The sequence below is a fragment of the Rhinolophus sinicus genome, chromosome 8 (genome assembly GCF_057876585.1).
Source record: "Rhinolophus sinicus isolate RSI-liver-muscle chromosome 8, RSI-T2T, whole genome shotgun sequence".
Classification (NCBI taxonomy): Eukaryota; Metazoa; Chordata; class Mammalia; order Chiroptera; family Rhinolophidae; genus Rhinolophus; species Rhinolophus sinicus.
This window is the reverse complement of record NC_142508.1, coordinates 34182701-34197555: the sequence shown is the minus strand read 5'-3', so window position 1 is coordinate 34197555 and position 14855 is coordinate 34182701. Positions and strand designations below refer to the sequence as shown.

Here is a 14855-nt window from a genome sequence, read left to right as displayed (position 1 = left end):
GGTGGCCGAGAAATATGGATGTTCCCCCACACCCTCTCCAGAGGCTGGGAAAATGAAAGGAGACAATGGCTCCGGATTTTAGAGAGCAGCACTTTTATTATTCCCAGGTTCTGCCCACTGCCGTCCCCTCCAGTGGCTCCCCAGACCCCCTAAGATCGAGCCCCTTCTCACCTTCCCAGGCAACCTCCAGAGGAGCTGACAAAGGCGGCAATGAAGGAGGAGAAACACTTTTATTGTAAGACAATGTGGACACAGAATGGTGGAATGGCGTGCGAGCATGAAATGGGGTCCAAGGAGCTGGTGCCTTTCTCAGCGCCCCTCCTAGAGGCAGAGCAGAGATGGGCTGGCACATCCCGGCCAGGCACCAACAAGGCCCTCTTCTCCCTTGGGAGAGGGCCTCATGGGTATGAGGGAGGCAAGAGGCCTGGGGTTCCCACAGAGGGGGGGCCGGAAGCAACCGTGTTTCACCGATCCATGCTGTCATCCGTTGGGCTGGAGAAACAGGTCTGTAGCAGCTTTTCACAGAACTCCAGCTCCTCCTGGAGGGTACGGGGTGGGGGGTGGGCAAGAGCCAGAGCCCTGAGGGCACAGGCCAGCCCCTGCCTATAGCACGCCCTGCACCCCGTGGTGGTTCCTCTTCCCTCCCGGAAACCTCCCTGCCCCAGAAGCCTCCCAGAGTTTTCCGACCTCTACTCAGATCCATGACTCACTGTTTCTATTCTCACCCAAGTCTGGACTACAGGGTCTCCTGGCCTCTGGTCAGACCCCATTGGTCTGTCATCACATCAGCGTCATTGGGCTCCTTCTAACTGCCAGATACAACTGACCCCTACTTATCCCTACTTAAAATCCCTTCCACGAATACAAACCCCAGAAACCAAGAATGAAAGCCTTGATGGGCTGGACCACATAAACAAAAAAGGTATCTGCATGGCAAAAAGATGCCCAAAACAAAAATGAAAGAAAAACAAGTTGGTGGGAAAAATAATTGCAACTCATCACAAAGGCTAACATAGTTAATACTTAAAGACCTTTCAAAAGTCAACTGCAGAACTACCATCCAGTAGCTAAATGAGCAAAACATATGAGTAATTCACAAAGGAAAAAGATGCATAACTTATGGGAGAAATGCAAATGTAAACTGGCTTCACCGATCAGCTTGAAAAAAGGTCAAAAGGCTTGAGGTCATCCTGTCCTGGCCAGGATGTGGGACAGCTGGGCATCCTCGTGGCTGGAGTATGGATCAGTTCAACCTTTATGGAGAGCAACTTGACCACAGCTAACAAAATAGCCCTTAACCCTGCAACTTCACCTTTAACCTACTCTAACCGGGCCTTCCCCTTTCTAGAAATTTGTTCCATAGACATATTCACACATGTAAAGTGACATAAGTAAACAGTTATTCTTTTTTAGCAGTGTTGGTAGTAACAAAAGAGTGGAAACAACCTGCACATCCATCAAAAAGGGGCCGTGACATGAGAGAGGCTCTCCCTACCAGCTATACAAGGAAAGAGGAAAGAACCTGCACCCAGCACACTCCCGGATATTATGAAATGGAATGAGGCAAGGAGCAGGACAGGGGGCAGGACAGGCTGATGTGACACAAAATGGAGAGAGGAGGAAAAGAATTTGCATGTACGTTTGCTTGTTTGTGCACAGATTAGCTCAGGAAGGCCACACAAACAGAGAGGTAGGTATTGGATTGCTAGGGTAGGTTGTTCTTTATCATTTATTTGTTGTTTACCTATTTAAGTATCTGTTACTCAATATCTATATAATTAAGTATCTAATGAGTTATTTCTTATCACTGATTTGTTCTCTAGCTAATGAGTTTTATTTACCACTATTACTTATCTAATTAAATATCTAATGAGTTATTGATTACATACGTTACTTATCTATTTAATTATTTAATTGGCTGCTATTTATCATTTACTTGTTATTTATCAATCTAATATATAATTTTAAATATTTGAATATGATGTGAATAATATGGATAATTAAATTAATTCATTAAGTCGGAGTTACGTGTTCTCCCTGCCATCCCAGGTACTAACACAGCACGGGGCACATGGGAGGTAGCAGTAATGTTTGCTGAATGGGTGAGGAGAGAAACACATGAATAACATGTAAAGAAAGCACGGAGAATAGAACACAGAGGCTCTGTGGGCAGGGACCCTACAGCAGGTCCCCTTGGCCAATACCTGCCAGCCCTACCTGGTACTCCTCATGCTGCTGCAGCAGCTGGCAGCGGTGGCGGAGGAGCTCCTCCAGGCCCAGTTCTGGCTCCCGGCATTCCCGCACGCCCTGGGGGAAGTCTGTCACCAGGCTGCGGGCACAGGAAAGCAGTCCTTGGACCTCCCTCTGCATAGCGCTCCCACAGGAGCCTGGGCAAGACAGTTCCCCACACCAGGCCTCAGTTCCCCCATCTGTGACATGGACCTCACGCTGCCCCCACCCTACCCCAGGGACTTGTACAAAACAGGGCACTAAGCACAGTGCCTGGCCTGGAGCCGACTCTGCACAGGGGACCTGCTACCCACTTGTTCGGCTGCTCCATCCTGTTATTTCTGTAGGCATTAATCTGCTTGTATTGTGTGTATATGAGGGTGGTGGAAGCAGTTTAAGAAAGCCTCTCCCTCCCTTCTCCTCCCTGGGCTGCTGTGTCATTCCCTTACAGGTGAGGAAACTGAGGCACAGAGATGGCTAGCAGACCCCCCCACACACACCTCCCACAAAGGGAAGGCCCAGACTCCTGGGTCCCAGGAAAGAAGAGGCTGGTAGGCCAGAGCCCAGTAGTGCCATCTGGGAGGTAGGGGCGCCCACCACAGGCCGCATTCTCCGTGGCCCCAGCACACCTGCACAGGGCTCCAAGCACGTGCTCATGGAAAGGGCTGTGTTCTGTCCGGACGAGGGCCACCAGCTGCTGGACCATCCCCATGGAGCACAGGGTACCTGAAGGAAGGGCCTCAAGGGTCAGAGGGGTAGTCCCTACCCCTCTTCTGTTTACTCACCCTTCCCTTGCCCCACCACCCAACCTCCCTTGGGGACCACTCCAGACCCCCAGCCCAGACGTCCCACCTTTGTGTTCCGGGTGGCCAATCAGCAGGTTCTGCAGCAGGAATGCTGACTTAACCTTGAGCTTTTGTACATGCTGCTGCATGGCCCGCATCAACACAGAGAAGCCATCTAGGCGGAGGAACTGCAGCAGCCCAGCCTCCTGCTCCCGGACCAGGCCTGGGGGAGGGGGGAGAGGGCAAGGTCACAGTCACCATCATCACCATCACCATCACCATCCTCACCACTACCACCACCACCACCACCACCATCATCATCATTGTCATCACCACTATACTATCACCATCACCACCATCACAATAATCACTACAACCATCACCACCATCACAATCACCATCATATCACCATCACCACCATCAATTTGTATGGGGCTGTACTTCACCAGCATTATCTGTTTTCAAATATTTTTAAATTGAGATATAATTAATGTAAGCTATCAGAAGAAAATTCTGCCCCATCCTTCCCTCACCACGCTCTGGCTCTTGGTACCTCTAAAACACCAAGTTCCTCTGTCTGCCCTTTGTGGCCAAGCCACCCCGGGTCTGTCTGTCCATCTGTCTCCCAGATTTGGATGTAACTTTCCAAATGCCACCTTCTCCAAGACTCCTTCCCTCATCCTTGCCAGAACTCCTCCCTCCTTCTCATCATCTCCTCCCATCCAAACCCTCCCTTTTGTTCTCCCGGGGCCACCACAATAAATATATATTTGGTCTCTGCCCCTGGTTCCTGACACCAAATTCCTAAACCCTTTGGAATATTCCAGGTAATAGGAACATCTTTTGTCCTGTTGAGGCCACTCCAGCTGGGCTCCTGGACGGGGGCTGATCACCAGAAGGAACGCGCCATGATTAGAAACTTGGACTTCTCAGCCCCACCCCCCAGCCTCCAGAGAGGGGAGGGGCTGGAAATGGAGTTTATGATCCATCAAGCCTACATGAGGGAGCTTCTATAAAATCCCAAAGGTATGGGGTTCAGAGAGCTTCTGGGTTGGTGAACGCGTCCCTGTGCAGGAGGATGATGCAACCCAACTCCACGGGGAGAGAAGCTCCTGTGCTCAGGACACTTCCAGACTGTGCTCTATGCACCTCTTCATTCGGCTGTTCATCTGTGTCCTTGATCATGTCCTTTGTAATAAACCATTAAACGTTAAGTCAGTATTTTCCGGACTTCTGTGAGCCATTCTAACAAATTATGGAATCCAAGGAGGGGGGATCGTGGCAACCTCCAATTTCTAGCTGGTCACTCAGAAGTATGGGAGGCTCAGACTTGCAATTGGCATCTGAAAAAGGGGAAGTCTCATGGGACTGACCCCTTCACCTGAGGGGTTTGCTCCAACTCCATGTAGTTAGTGTCAGAATAGAATTGCAAAACACCCAGCTACTGTCGAGAGGCTGGAGGATTGTTGTGGAAAATGCCCCACACAACTGGTGTCACAGTGTCGTGAGGCGAGGAAACGGGTTTTCCTCTAACTTTAAACAGGTAAACACAAAGCTGCCATGTGACCCAGCAATCGCACCCCTAGGTATATCTCGCACCCCTAGGTATATCTACCCAAGAGAAATCAAAACAAATGTCCACACTGGGGCCAGCCTGGTGGCTCAGGCGGTTGGAGCACCGTGCTCCTAACTCCGAAGGCTGCCGGTTCGATTCCCATATGGGCCAGTGGGCTCTCAACCACAAGGTTGCCGGTTCAGTTCCTCGAGTCCCGCAAGAGATGGTGAGCTCCACCCCCTGCAACTAAGATTGAACACGGCACCTTGAGCTGAGCTGCCTCCCGGGTGGCTCAGTTGGTTGGAGTGCGGGCTCTCAACCACAAGGTTGCCAGTTAGATTCCTTGACTCCCGCAAGGGATGGTGGGCTGTGCCCCTTGCAAGTAGTAATGGCAACTGGACCTGGAGCTGAGCTGTGCTGCGCCCTCCACAACTAAGACAAAGGACAACAACTTGAAGCAGGACAACAACTTGAAGCTGAGCTGCGCCCTCCACAACTAAGATTGAAAGGACAATAACTTGACTTGGAAAAAAGTCCTGGAAGTACACACTGTTCCCCAATAGAGTTCTGTTCCCCTTCCCCAATAAAATATCTTAAAATAAAAATGTCCACACAAAACCTTGTCCATATATGTTCACAGCAGCATTATTCACAATAGCCAAAGGGTAGAAACAAGCCTGATGTCCAACTGGTGAATGGATAAAATGTGGTCCGTGCATAAATGGAGTATTACTGGGCCACATACAAGAAGGAAGCACAGACACATGCTGTAAACATGGATGACCCTTGAAAACATGATGATGAGTGAAAAGAGCCAGACATAAAGGCCCATGTCTATGATTCCATCGATTTAAATGTCCAGAACAGGCAAATCTACATTGCCAGGAGCTGGGAGGGTGGAGGGATGGGGAAGGACTCCTAATGAGTACAGGGTTTCTTTTGGGGGTGATGAAAGGGTTCTGGTGTTAGGAGGTAGTGATGGTTGCATTAACCTCGTAAATATACTAAAAGTACTAAATCGTACACTTAAAAAGGATGAACTGTATGGCCTATGAATTATAGCTCAATAAAGCTGTTTGAAAAAAAAGGGAAACAGTCAAATGGGGGCCCCTAGCATGGCACACACAGATAGACGGCCCAGCACAGGTCAACATGGCCTTGGTGTGACCTCCACGTGTCCTCACAGGGTGCCCTGGGCTGTCACTTAGGCTCCCTGACTGGCCTCTCCTCTATGTGGTTTCAGTTATCCCTACCTCAGGGGGAGGGTATGAGGACTGAAACAAGTGAACACCACACAGGGCGTGGCACAGGGCAAGTGCTCACACAAGCTGACATCATCCCCATCCCCAACCTGGCACCTGTGGCCCAGGGGGGCAGCATGGTGAGAGCTACTGGTATCTCTAATGGGTGGAGGCTGGGTGCTGCTCAACATCCTACATCGCGCAGGATGGCCCCCCCACAATGAGGAATGTCAACAGGGCTGAGGCTGAGCACCCTGATGGGCACAAAGCACTTAAACTCCGACAGGTTCCTGTGGCATTAGGCTCTGGCCCTGAGGAGCAGGGGGCTGGCCAGCTCACCGCCCTGTTCCCAGGACCCAGCACACAGTCCCCATAGGTACTGGGAATAAATGAACAAATGAGGCCCTTCTCCCTCTGCCCCCAAGCAGATTCCTGCAGGCCCACCTTGTGCCGGCTCTGGCTCTTGGGGATACATGCCCCTTCCCGGCAACCCCCAGGACACTCACAGGAGATGGCGAACAGGGCCTTGACGCGCACTGAGTCACAGGGGTCCCGGTCGAGCAGCCGCAGCAGCTTGCGCAGGGCACCCAGGCCCAGCACCTGCTCCTGGATGGCTGCCACATTCTGGCTGCATGTGCCGATGAGCTGAGCTGCCCGCCACCGTAGCCCAGTGGGCCCCGCCTCTAGGTACCGGCCCACCAGCAGGTGCATGCCTGACAGCTGGCAGAAGTCTGTGCCACAGGGGAAGAGAGAGGCTGGGTGTTATTGGCTGAGCTGTGTCCCCCCAAGAATTCACACGCTGAAACCCTAACCCTCCCAGGGCCTCAGAATGTGCTGTATTTGGAGATGGGGCCTTTAAATAGGTGATTAAGATGAAACGATGTCATGCGACGGGTCCTAGTTCAATCTGACTGGTGTCCCTATGAGAAGAGGAGATTAAGACACAGACACACGCACAGCAAGGACTACATGAGGACACAGGAGGAGATAGCCATGTGCAAGCCAAGGAGAGAGGCCTCAGAAGCAACCAACCCTGCTGACATCTTAACCTTGGACTTCCAGCCTCTAGGACTCTGAGAGGATCGATGTCTGTTGTTTAAACTATCCAGTCTGTGGTCCCTTGTATTGGCAGCCCAAGCAGACCAATATACCAGGTGAGGCCAGAGAGGCAGGCTGGCTCTCAGGAGACCTGCTGACAAGTGGTGGCTCTCTCCAGCATCCAACCAGGGGTCCCTCCAAGGCTGGTGTATCTCAACAATGTTAGCATTTGGGGCAGTTAGGGTCCCAGGCTCCAGCCCACTAAATGCCAGCACTGAGAGCCCCCCCCCCCGGGATGTGTCTTCATAACAATTGGCACATCCCCTGGGGGAAACCACACACTAGACCAGGGTTGGCAAATGACAGCCCACCACCTGTTTTATAAATAAAGTGGTACTGGTGAAAAACTGAAACGCAAGAGTCATCAAATGACCGATACTGCGTATATGTCCAAAAGCATGGACAGCAAAGACTCAAACAGACACTTGTATATGAATGCTCCCCGCAGCCTTATTCAGAACAGCCAAGAGGACATGACCCAGGGCCCTTCAACTGCCGAACGGATACACAACATGTGGTCTGTCCACACAACAGAGAATAAAGCTCCAGACAGGCTACAACAGGGAAGGGCCTTCAAAATGTCACCTGGCAAAGGAAGCCAGTCACAGAGGATCACACAGTCTATGATGCCATTTACACAAAATGTCTAGAGCAGAGAAATCCACACCCTCAACAACTACACCACACACCTCCTAATGGAAGTGGCATCTTGTCACCAGCCCAGTCAGACTTTCTATCAGCTCCATAGCACTTAGAATAAGACCTATGATGCCCACCTCGGCCCATGAGACCCTACAAGCCCAGTGTCATTTCCAACCCCTCGCCCCTCACTCACTCTGTGCTGCCATGCTAGCCTTACAGCTGTTCGTGCACACACCAGGCACTTTCCCACCTCAGAACCTTTGTACTGGCCATCCCGTCCACCTGCAATGCTTTTTCCACAGCTAATCCCATGATGCACATCTTGACATCTGATCAAATGTCCCCCCTTGGAAAGGCCTTCTGTGACCACCCCACCCAGAACTGCCTCCTCTCTGTTACTCTACGGAGTAATAGTGGATTCCCAACAGGCCAAGGCAAAATGGCCAGTTTGGAGGCGTATCAGGGAAGTAGTGGACTGAACCTGCCGCCAGGATGGCTGGCTGTGCGGGGTGAGAGAAGGTGCCATCATTGTTCCTGATAGTAAGGGGACCGAGTAGAAAAAGAAAGGACAGTCCCATCTGGGGCCAGTGTCACAACCAGATCAGAGAGGGAGAGCCTGGAGGCTGGGAGGCCAGGGAGTAGGCCAAGACAAAGGACAAGGGCTGAGCCACAGAGGACATGAGCTGACGAGGTGGCAAGACACACAAGGGAGGACAGGAGACAGAAGGGGCAGGACACTGGCAGCTGGGGGGCAGGCCGGGCTATACCTGCAGCGTTGTCCATGTTTTCACACAGGTCAGCTAGCAGCTCCAGGGCCCCCTCACGCTCCTGCTGGTCTGAGGCCAGTTCAGCCTCCCCGGCCGAGAGGGGAGTGGGCTGGGACAGCACTTGGAGGCAGTTCTTCATTTGCTCCACCTCTTCCCGCTGGCCCCGGCAGGCGGCCGACATGGCCTCCTGCAACCACTGGCGCCTCTGGGGGATGAGATGGAATGAGAGGGTGGGGGGAGGAAAGCAAACTTTATTAATAATTAATTCATGAATAAGTCGTTGATAATAACCGCCAACATCTGAGAGCTGACTGTTCCTTCAATCAACAGATATCTGTTGCACTTCTTTTCTACCAACAGACTCTTCTAGACACTAGATCTACGAAGAAACAGGCTACAGGGTGGAACACAAAGAGAGAGGGCAGGACTCCTAGGTTTTTCTGCTGAGCAACTAGGAGATGGGAAAGATAGCAGGAGAAGCAAGTGTGGGGCAGGAGGAGTAGATCAGAGCTCATTTTTGAACATCTTAAGTTCAAGGGATCTATTATACATCCACAGCAAAATATTAAATAGGCTGCCTGAAGTTCAGGGAGGAGGTTCAGTCTAGACCTGGGTTTCTTGGCCTTGGCTCTCCTGACACTTTGAGCTGGATATTTCCATTACGGGCTGTGCTGGGCACTGTGGGGTGTTGGGCATCATCCATGGACTTCTCCCACCAGATGCCAGTAGCACCAGCACCCCAATTTATGACAACCAAGCATCTCTCCAAACATTGCCAAACTTCCCTGGTAGATAAAACTGCCCCCTGTAGAGAATCAATAGCTTAGAGATATACATTTGAGAGTTGTCAGGGTAAAGCCACAATACGACATGAGATCACACAGGAAGACAGCGTAGGTAAGAGTCCTAGTGCCGCCATTGTTAAGAGGCTGGGGGATGAGGAAGAACCAACAGAGAAGATGGGGAGGAACAGCCAGTGAGTAGAATGAAAACCAGCACACTATGTCATTCAAGAAGCCAAATGAAGAAAGAGATCAAAGAGGGAGCAGTAATCAAATGCTACTATTGGGTCTAATAAGGTGAGAGCTGAGAACTGGCCACTGGAAATTTTTTTGCCAGGCCCTGTGTTAAGTGCTTATATGAGAGCTCTGTCATCATAGTCCTAGATAAAGTTGGGCAAGATGCTAATCTTTCTGTGCCTGGTTCCTACATCATTGTCCTAAAGGTTCAAAGACATCACAGATGTAACTGGATTAGTGCAAGGTTTCACATTCAGGCAGACCTCAGAGGTACTGCAGGTTTGACACCAGACCAGTGCAACGGAGAGCATCGCAATAAAATGAGCCATAATCTTTTTGCTGGTGGAGGGTCTTGCTTTCAATTTGCAAATAACGCAACATCCCTGAAGCACAATAAAATAAGTTATGCCTGTAATCACCACTGCCAACTAAATGTCATATATATTACTATTAATCTTCAAAACAACCCTATGAAATATCACCATTTCACAGATGAGAAAATTGAGACACAGAAAGGTTGTGACTTGCCCAAGATCACACAGCCATCTGCAAAGCCTGAAGTCAAACCTAAACAGTCTGTTCTGAGAGCCTCTGCTCTTAATAACACGCTGCTGCCCTCAGGAGCACTGCCTAAGTGCCCAGCGCCATGTGGAGCCCTACTGAAACTGGAACCTCAGAATCACCCTAGGACATACCAATATTATTCTTATTATCACCACCAGTTTGCAAATGAAGAACTTGAGGCTCGGAGAGACTAAGGGATATAACCAAGATCACACAGCTGGATAATGCAGAATCCAGGTCTGTCTGGCTCTAGAGGGCCCTTGCTTTTCTTTTGATGATAGGATTATTCTGCCTCCCAGCACTGTGCTGGGACCCAGGGATCTGCCCCCTCAGACATTCTTGAGACCTGACCTTCATTCAGTCTACAATAACCCCATCGAACACAAATACAGTCTACTGTGCCTTCACACCCAGACTCCCTACCTCCAGACAGGAAAATCCCAGCTTCTAGCTCCCCAACCCGCGCTTCCCAAGATATATCTGTCCCCACACCCCCTCACCCTAGCTTCTTGCGCCCCCACCCTTTACCTCCTCACTCATGGGTTCTGGAGGGGGGTCTGGCTCCTCAGAGCCCGCCGTGATGGCCATCTGCAGCAGGCCTTGGAGGTTGCGCGGGGGCGGGGGATTGCCCGAGCCCCCAGCCGAGGAGCCGCCGCTCCCTGACGAGCAACCCTGTGAGGCTGGGGGCAGTGCCAGGGGGAGGCGGCTGCCCCCCGAGCCTTGGTCCGCCATGAGCTGTTTGTGAAGAAGGGAAGAATGTGTTGGGGTCGGGGGTGGTCACCGCTGAAGTAGCTCTGGCGTCCTGGCGGGTCGACTCCTGGAGGTCTGCGGAGAAGGTGGCGTTTTAGGAGAGCTCGGCGCCCGCCCATGATACCAAACCACTCTGCCCACCATTTAACTACAGTCCCCTTTCCTTCCTTCAAACCAAACGGACCCTTCCCCAAAGTCACAAGCCCCGCCTTCCTCCCTAGCAACAGGACCCACCTACTCTCCCTAGCAACCAAGCAACCCCCCCCATCTCCACTGCATGCGTCCCCGTTTCTTAGCAACCCCATTGCCCCGTCTCCAGAGCAACTAGACCCCACGTTGGGTCGTCTTATCAACGATTCTTCTTCCTCCTCTCCGAAAAGGGAGCTAGAGAGGGGCGGACCTCACCTCCCCGGGCCTCGAGTCGCCGCAGCTACTAAAGACAGAGTCGTCCGCACCTGATTCTGGTGGGCGCCGCCATCTTAACCGGAAATACGCACCGTCTCACCCGGAAATTTTCGGCGCATCCACCCAATTTCGGGCCGTAGCTGAGGCTGAAGCGCTTGCCCTGTTCTTAGGCCCTTCCCACCTGGCCGGATACACCGTTCGACCCCGCCCCTCACCTGCCGCTCAGCCTAAGCCCCTCCCTCGTCCCGGGTCCCGTCCCTTAATAAGCCCCGCCTCTTCACCCTCCATGCAAGCTCCACCCCTGCCCTGGTGTACGCCCCGCCCCTCCCAGGTTTGGCTACGCTCCGGCTGGACCCCGCCCACACCCATGTTCTCCTCCTCCTCTAAACACTGTCCCTCCCCGCCATCTCAGGCTCCGCCCCTGTTCTAGGCCTTTCGGTTTTTTCCAGCTAAACCCCATCCCCGTGCTGGTGTGCCGGCCACTCCCAGTTAGGCCCCGCCCCCACATGACCACTCCCCGTCTGTGATCACACCGCTTCTCTGGCCTCGCCCCACCCCGGCATTGCAGGTTGTGCGTGTCCCTCACCTGCAGTCCTTTTCCCCTCCTTTTGAGCCCCCACCCTATCTTACTAGAGCCATGGGTTCTCACCCCTAATATCTGACCTAGGCAGCCTTTCACCCACCCTACCACTTCTCTTGGCCTCAGTTTCCTCACTCATCAAAGGGAGCTGCCTGTTCTCCATGCTGCAGCTTGAGTTCAGACCCGTCTTATCACTCCTCTCCCTCTTGGAATCTTTCCTGTGTCTTGCCAGGTGCAGAGGAGGGGGATTCTTGAAGCAAATGCCTAGGTGAGGTTGTCTGGGAAGCTTGCAGCCTCCAAGCACTAGATTCAAGGCTCAGGGCTGGGAATGTGCCCCTGCAGGCCTGGTCTGCAGAGGTGTTTGCTTTGGGCTGAGCTTAAGGAAACCCTAGTTCTAGTCTTCTATAAAAGGCTGTGGCCCTCCAGAAAAAAGTTGTAGTCAGCTTTCAGGTGGGGTCCACAGTCTCAGATGTATTGTGATGTATTGAGCTGCTAGGCCTCGGGTGTGCAAGGCAATATTTTGGGCAGAGATGGGAAAACAAACAGGCAGTCATGCATGTATGTGTGTGTGTGTGTGTGTGTGTGTGTGTGTGTGTGTGTGTTTGTATGGTGTTTGTAGCACTGTGGAGGATAGCTACCGTGTTCCCCCCAAAATATGACCTAACTGGAAAATAAGCGTTAGCATGAGTTTTTCAGGATGATATCCCCCTGAACATAAGCCCTAATGCGTCTTTTGGAGCAAAAATTAATATAACACCCAGTCTTATTTTTGGGGAAACAGAATGAGAGTTCTGGGCCCTATTGTATTCGTACCCTATTGTAACAGGTACCCTATTGTATTTGTTTCCTATGTCTGCTATTAACAAAGTACCAAAAAACATGGTGGCTTAAAACAACACAAATTTATTATCTTAAAGCTCTGGAGGTTAAAAGTCCAAAATAGGTTTTGGACTTGTGGGCTTGCACTGGGCTAAAAGCAGGTGTCAGCAGGATTGCATTCCTTTTGAAGGCTCCAGTGGATAATCTATTTCCTTGCCATTTCCAGCTTTGAGAGGCTGCCTGCATTCCTTAGATTGTGGCCACATACCTTCTGCTTTAGCTTCTACTGTCCCATCTTCTCTGACTCTGAACCTCCTATCTCCCTTTCCTAAGGATCCCTGTGATTACATTTAGGACACACTCAGAAAACCAGGATCATCTCCCCATCTCAATATCCTTAACTCAATCGCATCAGCAAAGCCCCTTTTGCCATATAAGGTGACAAATTTACAGGTTCTGGCAATTATGATGTGACATCTTTGGGGCCCCTTATTCAGCATACCATACCTACATACAGCTATGTATAAGTCTATCTTATCTGACTATAATATATATTTACATATATAATTACACATAATGCCATATAATATATGTACATGCAACATATAACTGTATATAACTATATATGTGTGTGTGTGTGTGTGTGTGTGTGTGTGTGTAACATGACGGTGACCTAGATGGTGGTCCTAAGTATCCTACAAAAGCCATAGTCTTTACAGTGACCTATAAGTAGGATAATTACGTGATTTTCCATTTATAGCGAGACACTTGAAAGTGAAAACAGACCCTGTTAATAATTACGGAATACCAGGCATAAGTCAGGACTCCTAAGGCCCCATGAGATCTGCTTCCTCACCTCTTTTCCTCTCAGTCGTCACCCCCGCTCCCCTCCAGCCACATTGGCCCCTTCAGTGTTCCTGCAACCCACCAGGCACACTCCCACACAGAGCCTTCACACTTCCTGTTTCCTCTTGGCACTATCTAAAATAGCTTGTTGGACAAATACTTCCTATCCCCCTTCCCTGCTTGTCTCCTCTTTGGCACTGATCACGACTAAGAGACTACATGTTTTGCTTGATTATCTTGATTAATCATTTGCCTCATTCACTAGAATGGAGCACCATAGGGCAGGGATCTTTGTTGGTTTGCTTCGCTGCTGTGCCCTCACCACTTGCAACAGTACCTGGCTCAGACTTGGCACTCGGTAGAGGTTCATGGAATGAAGGTGGTGGACCACAAAACTAAAGGCTCATGTGTACACTCTGTAGGGGACTTGGGGGTTAAATGGATGCTTCACATGTTTGGGTACCTGATATAGAGGAGTCCTGGATGACATGGAAATCTAGCTGAGCACAGATCCATGGATATGCTATGGGGTGGGGGGTGCGGGAGTTGGTGAACATACGATTCTATCAAGGCCCACATGAGGATCTAGGGGACCCAGTAGCGGGCACAGAGAATACACAGGGGTCTAAAAACATGCCCAAGACCTCAGGGGGTTCTAGAAGTTTCTCTGTAGGAGCATCGGGGATCCTAAAGGGAAGTATGGAACCAAGCTGATCTGGGAACATGTACCCTGGGCTGTGGGTGGATATGGGGCCCTGGTGCTGGTAGAGAAAGGAGACCCAGGGAGGGCAGGCTTGGGGGTCTGGGGAAACAGAGATGAGTGGGGTTGGCAAGTCGCCAAATTCCTTCCTCTGCCTCTGTCTCTGTCTTTCTGTGCCCCTCCAATCTGTCACCATCTCCTTCATCATCTAGCCCTCCACCTGCGTGTAACCCTTCTATCCCTGTCTTTGTACCTCTCTCTCTGTAGTTCTCTCTTTCTACATCTCCCTGTTTCTCTCTAGCTACTTTCTGAACCTGTCCCTACACCTGGCCATTTTTCTGCCTCTTCTCTGACTGGCTGTTTCCCCATTTCCCACTTCTCTGATTCTCCACCTCCTCTCTTTCTCTGCTTTCCTACAGCTCTCTCCTCATCTGTGTGCTTCTCTCTATATTCCTTTCTTCTCTTCTGTCTCTGCCCATTTCTGCCCGTCTCTGTTTTCCTGCATCTCCCTTTCCTGCCCCAGCTGGGTCTCTGGTCCTCTCCATCTCTCTTGTTACCATATCTGTCTCTATGTGGGACTTCACCTCCCTTCGTGCAGCTCCATCCCTGCCCCATCTGTCTGTTCCTCAGCTCTCTCGCTCCATCCTCTCTTCAGCATCCCAGCATCCTCCCACCTCCTCTCCATCCCTCCACCTCCCAAGCCCGCCCCCTGCCCCGCTCCCCCCTCTCCGAAAGGGTTAACTTTGGGGAAGGGCCCGGAGTCCCCGGATGGTGATGTCAGCGTGCCGGAGAGAAAGGACGAGGTGGCGGGGGGAGGCGAAGAGGAGGAGGAGGCGGAGGAGAGAGGGCTCGTGG

The 14855-nt window shown here is 51.3% G+C and overlaps 1 protein-coding gene across 7 annotated transcripts in view; it reads right to left on the bottom strand.

Annotated features, from left to right (window-relative positions):
• Positions 1–211: 211 nt before the first annotated feature.
• The window catches only part of HSPBP1 (HSPA (Hsp70) binding protein 1), a 15851-nt gene continuing 1207 nt past the window's right edge, over positions 212–14855 (bottom strand). Inside the window, exons 1-8 of one of the 7 annotated variants that reach the window (XM_088799986.1) lie at positions 11148–11276; positions 10429–10725; positions 8318–8522; positions 6317–6541; positions 3082–3237; positions 2730–2955; positions 2218–2329; positions 212–539 (exon numbers count right to left, since the gene is read on the bottom strand). In XM_088799986.1, the coding sequence (XP_088656112.1) occupies positions 465–539; positions 2218–2329; positions 2730–2955; positions 3082–3237; positions 6317–6541; positions 8318–8522; positions 10429–10632 (1203 nt within the window). In that variant the 5' untranslated portion in view covers positions 10633–10725; positions 11148–11276 and the 3' untranslated portion in view covers positions 212–464. Of the gene's footprint in view, positions 540–2217; positions 2388–2729; positions 2956–3081; positions 3238–6316; positions 6542–8317; positions 8523–10428; positions 10726–11055; positions 11277–14855 lie in introns of those variants that run through there. The other 6 variants (XM_088799989.1, XM_019710939.3, XM_088799985.1 and 3 more) reach the window with 6 other exon arrangements.